Genomic DNA, 12,194 nt, shown 5'->3' with positions numbered 1-12,194 from the left:
TTCTCACCTCAACATCGACCCTCATATTTATTTCCCGTTTGATAAGTTTGGAGATTTCTTTACACACCTGACACCTCTCTCTGTGTTCTGGTTTAGGACATCGTGAGATGTTTGGGCTGGAGTCTGCTGGCGCCCCTGGTTCAGGTTCTGCTGAAGAAAGAAGACAAGAACCTCCCTCACTGTCTGGCCATTTTCAACCATCTACTGGAGGTTTTAGTCAACGTTTTATCAAAATCATTGGATGTGAAAATATCTAAAAATGTGTACATTTCATTGCCCTTGCAGTACACACTCATATAATAAGTGCATCATTCTGTGAATAGACAACTTACATACACAACATTCCAGAGATCCCAGATGTGGGCTGGATGCTATGCTGCTGTTTGCTGTTTTTGTTTAAATGTGTGTTTTATGTGTGAATGAATGCGTTACATTGAGAGCTCCTGATTTGTGTTCATGTCCTCGGCCTATAAAGTCCACTCTGGTTTAGATTCTCAGCTTTGTCTTCTCAGGTCTGCAGGCCTAAAGAGTTGCTGATTGGCCTGCTGGAGCAACTGGAGCAGGATGAAGCGGATGTCATTGCAGAGAGCCTCCATCTTCTGTTGAACCCTCTACAGAAAGGTGCCAAACAGTTGTTTTTACTGCGATAAACCGCATCCACCTCCAAGTATCCATATTTTGATCTGTTTTTTCTTGATCTTCTCATGTCTCCTTGCTCCTGCTTCTGCCAGTGCTGCTGCGACTAGGCAGCCGGAAGGCGTCATCTTTAGGCATGACCTTGTCATCAGTGCTGGAGCAGGTGGCCAAACTGCCTCTACCTCACACCAAAGAGCAAGAGGAAGATGATGTCTTCTTTTTCTGTCATTGCTGCACTGACCTGATCGCCTTCATAAAGCCCTTCGTGCAAGAAGTCAGGCAGAACCTCCTCAACAGCGAGGCGCTGAGAAAGAGCTCAGACAAGACGCCATGCCGACCTGATGAGCCATTAACAGATAATGAGGAACTCAGGGCAGAGCTGCTGAAGTTGTGAGAGAAAATTGTGTTGGATGGCTCAATAACCCAGCGTAGGAATGATGTTATATTTTTATGCCAGCATTGTCTGTGTGATTCTCTCCTGCAGCGGTATGAAGGCTCTGAGTCACCTGCTTCTGGGGGTACAACTGAAGGATCCTGACACCCTGGCTGTGTCTCCCCTCAGGAATTTTGCCATAGAGATCTTGGTACGGCCACTTCTAGGCTAGTTCACAAAGCCGATGCCTCAGTAATAATATGTGTATCTGTGTGTGATGTAGAACGGCCTGGACTCTATCGGAGAGTCTGTCTCCAGCCTCGTCTACCAGCCACTGTCAAAGAGAAAGGAAGTTCCAGGCTTTTTGGAGGACGAGGTGCGTTACCCCAAAGAGTCGTTAGCCTGCCTGGCGCACCTGGTGTTTGTCCACCACCTGGCCGCCGACACCTTCCCCAACGTCTTCAGGTAAGGAAGAGGATGTATAAAGCATCAGAGAGTAGAAAACACGCAAGTGAGAGAGCAACTGTGTTAACACAACCTGACATGCATGTTGTTTCACCAGCAAAAAATAGAGCAATGATTTGCAAGTCCAAAAATTCTCAAAATAAATAAACATGATTGAAATCAATTAAAATTGACACATAATGAGAATGTTACAGTATTACAGAATAAAAAGACAGAAGAAATTTTTTTTATTTGAAAGTGGCACAAGGGCTGGCAGTCCCAATACGCAGAGGCAATGGTTCCACTGGTTAGAAGCTGAAATACTCCCTCAGCGGTACTTTTATAGCAGTGGAGGATCTTAATGATCTGGATGGAAACAAAGGTGAAAGAAAGTCTTTAGGGAAGAACAAGGCCATCAGCCTCTCTGCCCGCTGAGATAGCAACTTAAAACTATTTACTGTTTGGTGGATTTTCAGACTTTCAATCAGCTGTGATGGGCAAATATTTTGGAAAATCAGATATTCAATTTTTGTGAGGCTGATCTGAAGATCAACTGTGCAGAGTTTGCTGGCATTATTATAAATCACAGGAGGATAAACGCTGTTGTCATTTTTAGTGTTGCGCCAAGGCCCTGCTATTGTGCCTGCTGACTCACTAAAATGGCTGGCACACTAAAAAGAATGGGACAGAATTAAGGTTATCCATCGCACTCTTCTTGACCTGCTTCAACATGTCAGCATGGTCTTTAAAAACCCAAGCAAACTTCATGTGATTGACTCCTGGAGGACTGAGGGAGACGGTCAACTAGGATGGTCTTTCCGGGTGTTTTTCAGCCACAGTGCAGTGGAATTCCTCCACAGTCTGGAGATTTGAGTTTTAAATGCAACCAGACAAGAGCAAAATTATGTCTGAGCAAACAATCTACCAGTGTGAGTAACAATAACCAGATAAAGTGATTGGCTGATGATACGTCATGACTACAGACGACCCCGCTCCTCCCCTGCCCACTTTCCCTCTCGTCCTCCAAGTGGACTCGCTAGACATATGCTGTTATGTCATGCCAAGTAGCTGAGAGGAAGTGGAACAGTTAATGACACACATGTAATGTTTGTGGAACCATATTGGATCCCTCTCCAATCAGCTGGGCTCTGTGACCCCATAGATGCAGATATCTGAAGCAGGGTCCTCAGCAGCGAGAGGGAGTCTCAGTTTCGACTCGGGCCACAGAATTCCCACCTAGCTTTAGCTTTCATCTAAACACTCCAGGAGGTCCACTAAAAATGTGTTTTTTTGATGTTATATTATGTTAAAATGACAATTGAACTGTGATTCATAATGTTTAAACAGTTGCTCAGCTGTTTTAAATTGACTCAAGTCTTCTTCCACACTCTTGCAGTCCCGTGTTCTGTCTCCGTGCTAATATGGAACATGTCTCCCTCCTGCTGGCCAGGTGAGTTCATCACATCACGGTATTTTTGGAGTATGTTAACGCTCTCTGGTTTGATCCTACAAAAACTGACTGTTAAATATGCAATCATCAGCACTGGGTGAAGCAAATATACAGCTAAATATATTCATATCAAAATTAGATGTTCATTTTAAATCACTTCTAAATCATTTCTTGACTTAGAGATTTGTGCTGTGTGTTTGAACACCTCATAATATTGTCCCCTTGTGTCTCCTTGTTAGAACGGACGAGTCCAGGATCCAGAAAGGACTGGTGAGATTCATGTTGCTGGCATCCACGTATACTGACACATTTTCAAACCAATGAAAGACTTTTTGTAGCCTGCGTGCTTGTTAGTTTTGAGTATGACTGGACAAGTTTGCAGATATTTCATATCTAATTTGGGATAAGTTGATTTTCTAAATCCTTTATTGCCCAAATCCAAACTGCTGCTGTTTAGAACATGTAGCATCATCTAATCAACCCACTTGGTGTGGGTCATGAAACAGGAGCTATATGAGAAGAGTCTGGTGCGAGTGGAGGATGGCAGGCTACCTGCTGAGCTGCTAGAAATCAAAACCTTCCTCACGGTCCCTCAGGTAAGCAGTCCTCCTCCACAGTGATGTCATTCTCAGAGAGCCAGCATGCGTCACCACCACCGTCACTACCACTGCCTTTTCCTTATGTCCTTATGTTTTGTTTTTTTTTCAGAGCTTGATAAAGGTCATGACAATATGTCAGAGACACGATTTGGTAAGTCTTAATATCGTTTTGTGTAAAGGGCAACATAAACTGTAGTTTAAGCTTCTGGAGAGCCGGAACGGTTTCGAGAGGAAGGAAAAGATATAAATCAGTAAACCACTAAAAGTATCTAGTTTATAGAGGTCATAAAAATTTAACGTGTAATGTATGAGTATGGGCACATGAAATTGTATAATATTATACAAGGTTTTTTCCATTTCGCTAAAAAAAAAAAAATCAGTATAATTGTCTATGATTTGTGGCATACTCCCTGTAACTTACATTGCACTTTTCTCCTAATTATGGTTGTACCGTTGCACTTGAGGTACAGGACTTGCGATCACAGTGACAAATGAGCCCTGTGATTCGAAACACGACGGGAGCACAAAAAGACCGTGACAGTGCTCGGAGTTCTGAGCGTCAAAGTGATTCCTCACTCAGAAAGTGTATGGTGTCCTTTAATCACTCTCAAATGGATGCCTTGAGCCCACAAAGAGGTTTTCTCCTCCTGCGTTACTTCTTGCAATTCCAGAATGCAGACAGAGCTAGCCACGTGTAATTAGCTTGAGGCTAATAGCAACCCTCCCAACCATTTACTTACAACTGCCCCAAAACAGTGATTTCTTTACGCTTTGTGCCAATGAATAAATGTTTGATATATTTGCCCTGATGACTTGATATGTTCTTCTTTGTTTTCTTCGTCAACAGAGAACTAGGGGTCTGAAGGTTTTCCAGCTGAGCATCGATAAGTTTGACGCTGAAGCCAAGTACAACTTTTTCAGGTTGGTTCCGCCTGCTGCATTGAAAGTGATTAAAAAAAAGTTGATCTAAGTTTAATGACATGCATTGGTCGATGTGTTTTTAGGTATATGCTGAAGACCAGTAATCACTCAGGAGTTGAAGGCTACATCATCAGCAAAATCCGAAGTCAAATCGACATAGCCCTGCAGGTGAGGCGTCATTCAAAGTTTCATTGTCGATCTTTGCTCCCTCGCTGCGCGTCACACGTCTGATCCCCTCCATCCTCAGCCAGGTCACAGTAATGTTTGGTTTGAGGGAGTTCAGCTGCTCCCTCTGCTGAGGATGGTCTTCATTCTCCCAGATGGCCCTGAGACAGACCTCCTACAGTACCTGGACAGGTAAGCACACACACATACAAGGATGGGGGCCTGGCGTGTGTCCACTGGGCTCATACTGAGATAGTGTTAAAAGCGTTTTATTTGGAGACACTACATTTTTGAGTCATTATTTACTATACACTTCTTTTTTTTTTAGACTACATTTTGGACTAAATAAACCCTAATTGCTGATGATCTGTAAAAGTGAGTTAGAGCGAATGTTCTTGTGATGTTTTCAAACAGAGTCATGGAGTCACTGAATCTGCTGCGCTACCTCGTTATCAGAGACAAAGTGAGCGAGAACCAGGTGAGTGCGTCTGACAGTCTGATCCGACACGTCTACATGTTCAAGAACCACAGAGTCGGCTTCCAACAACCAGAACGCACTGCGCTTGTCGGCCTTAACACATTGCTATTAAGCTTCCTCTGTGTTTAGGTTTTGTTTAAAGAAAACTTCAATGTTGAGTAGAAAATAGTAACATTTAACAGCAAATGATGCAAGAGCTTGGTGGCCCCCTAGTGGCTGCAGGGGGAGCACGTCAAGTCTAGGCAGCAGCCAGTTGTGCCACACTGATCCTGTTTACCTGCCCGTCTCGATTGCACAGACTGGGATCTGGACTGAACTGTATAAAATCGAAGATGGGTTCCTGAAGCCCCTGCGTGTGGGTCTGAACATGTCAAGAGCCCACTATGAGAGAGAGCTCAGCAACACTATGGAGACCAAGAAGAGGCCAAAGGCCATAGGTCAGAGCAGCGCCCTTCTTCCTAGTTTTTCTACCTTCTGCCTCTTTGCGATAGTGGCGTTCTGACATCCTGCTTGCATTTTCCACAGCGACGTCAGTACTTTCTGTTACCGTGGAAGACGAGAAGCTGCCAACCATGACGTCAGAGTCACAGATTCAGGTCAGTGAGCCTTTCATACTGTTGGGAAATTTCACTTGTCTAAGTGTGTGCTAATGAAGAGCATGGTAATAACTCAACTGAACTGTTGCATGGCTCGCCAGGCTCTGCACTCGGCCCTGCACACGTTCGACATGATGGAGAGTGTTCTGGTGCGAGTAGAGGAACTCATCGAGGTAAAGGACATTTAAACCGAGCCCAAGAGGTCTACTACCAGACGCATTGCCTCAGGCTGCAAAAGCCTGTTTTTTTTGGAGACATTTGCATGTTCATACAATTTCATGTTGTTCTCAGCTGATCTGCTGAGCATTTAGAAGTCGAAAGTTCAACAGTTTGCAGCAACCATGAAGTTTTGTACAATTTACCTGCTGCATTCTTTCTTCTGACTAGTGTGATATTTTCTACTGTAAAAACAATAAGGTTAAATACCGATGTAATTATCAAAATTATTAAATAAATGTTCCAAAACACCACCCACTTCCTTTGTTAAAAAACAAAACGAAGAAAACTTTATTAGAAAAGTCGAATGAGACTTCAGCCGTAACAGCTCCAGTCAGGTCTGAAGTCCTTTCCTGACACACACGTACACTGGTAACTATCACACTACTCCTGCAAAAGCAGAACAAGTTTAATACGCTGTTTATCTTAAATTGAAGAAAAGCCAAATTTGAAACTTTACATGACTGCATTAACATGGTGTGTTTTTCTCTTTTGGTCTTTAAAACTGAATGTAAACATATATATCACCATTATTAGACCCAACATGGTGGATCCCTGTATGTTAACAGTAGATGTCTGCCTGTGTTAATATGAGCAGGGTGTGTTAACTTTCACTGCGGCGGGGGGGGGGGGGGGGGGACGACAAACCAGTCGAAAAGAACAATATGTTCTGTCAGATACACACCAGGAGCCATTACACTACCTTCGGGTGTGTGCTTAATAAAGTAATAACGTCTCATCATACAACAGTTTTCTCACGGTGAAAGTTAAACACAGCTCCAGTGTGATTAGTGAAGCCAACGATCATTTTGGATTTGAGCGTAATTGATGACTTTTGAGATGCTTTCCTTACTGCTCCTTTGCTAGCGCTCACTGTGGCTAAGCAACAGGGGTCAGTCCTGGTGGCACTCTGCCAGAGAGGTATACATCCGCTTGTCTGGTCTGCACCTTTGCTCACTGCAAATGATCAACTCTTAAATGCAGAGCTGTGAACCAACAAGGCCAACTTGTCCGACCAGATACTATCAACATTTGTCAAGCGCGTACCAGGTGTGCCAGTAACATCCTGATGGAAACCTGAGAGTTTGAAGGATAACTAAAGTTGTTTCTGCAGACAAGGCTCCTGCTCTCACAAGTCTTTGAACAGCGGGTGCTGCAGGGCCTCAGCAGCAGTAATCCTGGTACTCGGGTTCAGATCCAGCAGCCGGTCCAGCAGGTCATAGGCCTCATCTGGAACACTGCCCCAGCCCCGCTCATCATCCTGCACCATGCAGGAGTTCATCTCTGAGGACTGTTTCACGGGGCGAGAGGAGAAGGACTGCAGAGTCCCGTCTGCTCCCTCCGTGGGTTGCTTACATGTTCCCTCACTGGGACGGTGTATTGGTGCGCCATCGTGGAGTTTATGATCACGACCAGCAGGAAAGCCTCTGCTGGTTTCAGGAAATGGTGTGACATCATCATCTGGTGAGGGTCTCCGTCCTCTCAGAGTCTCGCATAAAATCCTCAGGTCCTGCTGAGGAATCTCTCGACTGCACAACACTGCCTTACCTGAATACAAGATAGAACCCGAAACAAGTTTCATCAACTGAAAGTTCCAAAAACTTAAGACACAGTGTGAAGTGTAGACATTAAGACACACCGAACGCCTTCGCTGCCTGGATCGTCTCTCTGGAGCCCCGTATGGTCATGATCTGAGTCAGACCAATGAGGTCATCGCTGGCTTTGAAGAATGGGTAGCGTCCACTGAGCAGAGAGAGCAGGATCACACCAGCCGACCACACATCAATGGCTGAAAACACATTAACAAGAAATGGATGACACAGGTCTAGTTTTCTTCCCTTAACACCCCCCACCCCCCCCCAAAAAAAAACAATTTGTGTGATGATGTGTTGAATGACTGAGCTACCCACCTGTCCCTTGGCTGGGACACTTGGTGAGAACCTCAGGTGCCCTGAAGCCTGGAGTTCCAGCCCTTGGAGCCACCTGCTGCCTCCTTCATGAGGACCAACAGACAGAAGTCAAGCAGGAGTTCAATGAAGCCAAACACAAAGCAGAGTTGTGAAGCTCTGACCTGGACATGCAGATGTTGCAGACACGGTCAGTCAGGTAGCAGTTGCAGGTGAGCGCCTGCTGTACGGCCTTTTGAAGTTTCTGACCGCTGCTCTGTGTCCTGATGGGTAGTGGACCTCTGCTAGCTGCAGGCAGCCTGCGACCGGCCTGATCCGCTTTCAATAGTTTTACCAGCTTGATAGGAAAAAAAAAAAAAAGACATTAAAGCGAACAAAGAAAAAAGTCTGTTACACATTTTTAATCAATTCATTTTGTAATCTACAGCTGCAAAACATTGGTCTGTTGTTAATTTCAAAAGGTTTTCTCGTTAAACAAATGGAGCCCCAGAGTGGCTAGAGGTAAAAAGGTAGCATTTGATCCAAAAAAAATGGGAACAAGTTACATCCTGTGACCTAGAAATATCTGAATTGATGGAAAAAGTCAAATTTCATGGTCAACAATGGATTAAAATGGAGTTATTCATATCTTGTGGCACTAATTTAACGAAATTGAAAAAAAAAAGAATTACAAATTGAAATTACAAAATAACCAAATTGCGGGAACATGTTATATCTGGTTTATTAAGGTGACTTCTTTTCCCTCGTTTCAATGGTCTCAGAATGTCAGGCGTGTTCCTGCAGTTCTCCACAACGTGCATTTATTCTTTTCAAAAACAGACCTCCTGACTTACTTCAGTCTTCAGGGCAGCTTTGGCGGCGGAGGGGGCTGGTGAGCAGCTGTTCAGGTTCCTCTCTCCAAACACAGGTCGTGGCACTTTGTGTATGCCTGTCAAATCCTACAGAACACAAACATGGAGGAATTCAGCTAAAACCAGTACAGAAGGTAGCTGCACAGATCAACACTGCGACTCTTCCAGCACCCTGCTGCAGGCATGTGACTCCCAGTGAAACTTAATTAGACTAAAGTAAACTTCTACACTCAAAAAGGCTTAGAAAGTTAAAAAAAAAAAAAAAAAGGATCTAGTGTAGACACCTTTGTGTGTTTTGTGCGAGAAGTAGACGTGCTAGCCGTGGCGATGACGGAGCGGGCTTTTTTAATCAGTGCTTTCCGAGAGGCTGAGGAGGTGATGGAGGAAGAGGAGGAGGAAGGTGGCAGGGCTGTGGATTGTTGTGGAGGTAGAGGTAGGGTGGTGGGAGCAGTGGTGGTGGGAGGGGGCCTTGATGGTGCTTTGCTCCACTGTGCGGCTTCTGGCTTCCCCGTGGACCCTCCACCTTTCAGAGCCGGCCTCCGTCTTACCACCTTCAGCAGCTCGATCTGGGTGTCAGCTGTGCCCTGAGCCAGGCCAAAGTCCACCAATGCATAACTACACACACACACACATACACACACACACACACACACGCGCGAACAGGATGTGGTCAACCAAACCCCAAAATAGACACCAGTGCTCTTGCAGTGGTCTTTTGAGGTAAAGCCGTTTCACAGCCGTGCTGCTACTCACGTTTTGGCGCTCCTGTTATAGAGGAAATTATTTGGTTTGATGTCCCGGTGAATTATACCAAACTGATGAATGTGCTTCAGGGCCTTCAGCAGGTGGTAGATGTACAAACGGACCTCTTCAAAATTCAATGAGCCGATGATGTCCTTGTGAAAATACTCAGATTAGTCCAACATTTTTCAATTTTACCGCCAAACACCAGCACAAGAGCTCTGTAGAGAAAGCGACAAGAAGATCTGATGTCATACCACAATAGCTTGATGCTCCATGTAAGGCATAACAATGACAACATGGTCTTCCCTCCTGAAGCAGTACACCACACCGATCACATTCTCTCGGCCTCTGCAAAAACAAGATGGCACATAAAGACAACAGAATTTCCCCATCAGCCGAGAAAGCACAGGGGGCCCGTGGGGAGACATCAATGTAACAAAACAGAAAAGTATCTGTTCTTATCAATTTATAAGCATTGTTAGACGCACCCAGCAACAGTGAGACACTGCAGCTCAGCAGCGATACGCGTTGGGTGGCTGGTAGGGATGAGGTGCTTCAGGGCAAACATCTCCCTCCTGCCGTCCTGCATCTGAGCCTCCCCCAAATACACAGAGCTGAACGTACCTGCGGATGCACACCACTGTATTAAACAGCACACAAGTCACAGTCCAGGTTTTGGTTACTTTAAGAAATATGGTCAGATGTCTGTACCTTCTCCAATTTTATCGATGATTCTGAAAGCTTTGGTAAGCTGGGGAACAGCTTTGTAGAGGAGCTCGATGTCCAACTCCACGTCCCCTGAAAGACAACAGGATACATTGATACCCCATTTACCCACACGGGTCAGCTGCTACCAAGGAGTGTTTTACAGGTTTCACTGCATGTTTTCCTGATATGTCATTTTAAGACCTTTCAGGTTAACGATTTTCATTCCGGGCTGCACGGTGGTGCAGTGGTCAGCACTGTGGCCTCACAGCAAGAAGGTTCTGGGTTCGAGTCCCGGCTCGGGCACGGGATCTTTCTGTGTGGAGTCTGCATGTTCTCCCTGTTCCTGTGTGGGTTCTCTCTGGTACTCCAGCTTCCTCCCACAGTCCAAAGACATCAAGAGGGGACGAGGCTGATTGATACTCTAAATTGACTGTAGGTGTGACTGTGAGTGTGAATGGTTGTCTGTCTCTATGTGTTGGTCCTGAGATGGACTGGTGACCTGTCCAGGGTGAACCCTGCCTCTCGCCTGTTGACGCTGCCCCCCATGACCCTTAATGTGTAGGAATAAGCGGAAGACGATGGATGGATGGATTTTCATTCCAACTTTTCCGTTATATCAAATACAAACAAGGGATTGACTGATAATCATCTTGGCAGATTATTAGTTTAGATTTTGGTCTTTTTTATATTATGAGCCAGATTCTCTTTCATTTAGAAATGTAATAACCGGTGGGGCGGCACGGCTCAGAAGTAGAGTGGCCATCTAGCAACAGAAGGGTCGCTGGATAAGCAGAATAGAAAATGGATGGAAGGATGATGTAATAACCAGAATTTAAAAAAAAGAAAGAAACCCACACCAAATTAAACACTATTCTGAGTAAATCTGTAAAATTGTACTTTTAAATGTATTTTTTTCACTCAAGTCAGTGAAATCCTGTTCTGACGAGACAATTTTTTAAAGGATATTCAAAGGCCACAGTAAATCCTCGAGTTTGTTTGTAAAGAAACTTCCCACGAAACATGTCAGTGTAAAGGCAGTCTGATGTTGGGGTTTGTCTTGCTTAAAGTTTTTCCATAGAAAATGTAGCATTTACAGCAACTGAGTAATCCTCCCCGACAACAACGGCATTTATTTTGCTTTATCAACCTGATATCGTTCCTTAACGACAGACTGTCCAGACATATTTGCACTTCTTTCGTCACGTCATCGCGAAACCACTTAACTCACTTGAGACTTTACTTTTCCTGCGACTTCTGTCAGATTTGATGGTACATCCGTCTGTGCTGATGGCGTCAGTGCGGACCGGGGACACCTCCATCTGAGACGAACAGGAAAACGTGTACTGTCACTATGACATTAAGCAGAGGGCTAAAAACTTTATTTACTGTATGAAACAAAGTTATTGGCAAAATACCTGGTTCAATGACATGGGTTGGAATTCAGCACAACTTACTCAAAACTGAGTTATGCTCTTTATCTTTGCATGCTAATACTAGCTGCCCTCAAGTCTGGCAGGCTAGCTAACTTTGTTTAGAAAAAAAAAAAAAAGGACAAGCTCACCTCTTTTGCTCGTCGTGAAGTTTCTGTTTCTCAAGTGAACGTCTCACAAAAGCGAATACAGCGGTGGGCTAACGTTCCCTCGGTGACACGTTCATCACTTTCCGGCTGTAGCCGCATACAAGTTAGTTCAGACCTCCAGGCTGAAGCTTTTCCGCCAACAAACTCCGCGCTAAAAGTGACGTCACAATCCTCGCGGTACGGCCATGTAAATCACGTGACACCAGCGATCACGAGACTCAACTGCCGAAGCCCATGACGTCAGGAGCGAGGCAGGCATTCCCTCCCATCCTCACCTCCCTTTGTTTAATGTTCTGTATATTCCACTTTACCTGCTGCATCTCCCACGTCTGAGTTTCAGCTGAATTCTTATGACGTAACGTTCCAGGCGGAAAACGAAGAGGCGAACAAATTCATTGGAGCGCGTTTGCCCAAATGTTGCTGCTGTAAAAGGATGTGCTGCTTGTATTTTATGATGTTAGCCGATCCCAACGAAGCCTGCTCCTTCTGTAAATCTTTCCATTTTATAAGCAATATTCCACGTACAC

General features: G+C 44.8%; 2 protein-coding genes across 6 annotated transcripts in view; one reads left to right on the top strand and one right to left on the bottom strand.

Annotated features, from left to right (window-relative positions):
* Positions 1–6,266, top strand: part of glmna (glomulin, FKBP associated protein a) — an 8,391-nt gene extending 2,125 nt beyond the window's left edge. For all 3 annotated transcript variants that reach the window (XM_086203291.1, XM_086203290.1, XM_086203289.1), the window contains exons 4-19: positions 97–210; positions 513–621; positions 732–1,026; positions 1,121–1,220; positions 1,293–1,474; positions 2,850–2,903; positions 3,143–3,173; positions 3,410–3,499; positions 3,612–3,653; positions 4,350–4,423; positions 4,507–4,591; positions 4,671–4,780; positions 5,003–5,066; positions 5,365–5,503; positions 5,592–5,662; positions 5,764–6,266. In XM_086203291.1, the coding sequence (XP_086059417.1) occupies positions 97–210; positions 513–621; positions 732–1,026; positions 1,121–1,220; positions 1,293–1,474; positions 2,850–2,903; positions 3,143–3,173; positions 3,410–3,499; positions 3,612–3,653; positions 4,350–4,423; positions 4,507–4,591; positions 4,671–4,780; positions 5,003–5,066; positions 5,365–5,503; positions 5,592–5,662; positions 5,764–5,850 (1,647 nt within the window). In that variant the 3' untranslated portion in view covers positions 5,851–6,266. The remainder of the gene's footprint in view (positions 1–96; positions 211–512; positions 622–731; positions 1,027–1,120; positions 1,221–1,292; positions 1,475–2,849; positions 2,904–3,142; positions 3,174–3,409; positions 3,500–3,611; positions 3,654–4,349; positions 4,424–4,506; positions 4,592–4,670; positions 4,781–5,002; positions 5,067–5,364; positions 5,504–5,591; positions 5,663–5,763) is intronic.
* cdc7 (cell division cycle 7 homolog (S. cerevisiae)) lies at positions 6,160–12,041 on the bottom strand. 3 transcript variants are annotated; one of them, XM_086203293.1, is made up of 12 exons: positions 11,650–12,041; positions 11,317–11,407; positions 10,092–10,178; positions 9,869–10,004; positions 9,635–9,728; positions 9,390–9,532; positions 9,185–9,251; positions 8,619–8,723; positions 7,950–8,122; positions 7,789–7,871; positions 7,518–7,667; positions 6,160–7,426 (listed from the first exon to the last, which is right to left on the bottom strand). In XM_086203293.1, exons 2-12 carry the CDS (start codon positions 11,405–11,407, stop codon positions 7,008–7,010), a joined length of 1,548 nt encoding a protein of 515 aa, XP_086059419.1. In that variant the 5' UTR covers positions 11,650–12,041; the 3' UTR covers positions 6,160–7,007. The 3 variants fall into 3 exon arrangements, with proteins under 3 accessions (XP_086059419.1, XP_086059420.1, XP_086059418.1); XM_086203294.1 differs by having other exon boundaries at positions 9,188–9,251; XM_086203292.1 differs by having other exon boundaries at positions 6,163–7,426; positions 8,921–9,251; positions 11,650–12,037.
* Positions 12,042–12,194: the final 153 nt, after the last annotated feature.

The sequence above is a fragment of the Aulostomus chinensis genome, chromosome 5, assembly GCF_037954235.1.
Source record: "Aulostomus chinensis isolate RoL2024-O1b breed Wild chromosome 5, RoL_Achi_v1.0, whole genome shotgun sequence".
In the NCBI taxonomy this organism is placed as follows: Eukaryota; Metazoa; Chordata; class Actinopteri; order Syngnathiformes; family Aulostomidae; genus Aulostomus; species Aulostomus chinensis.
This window is presented reverse-complemented; position numbering and strand designations above follow the sequence as displayed.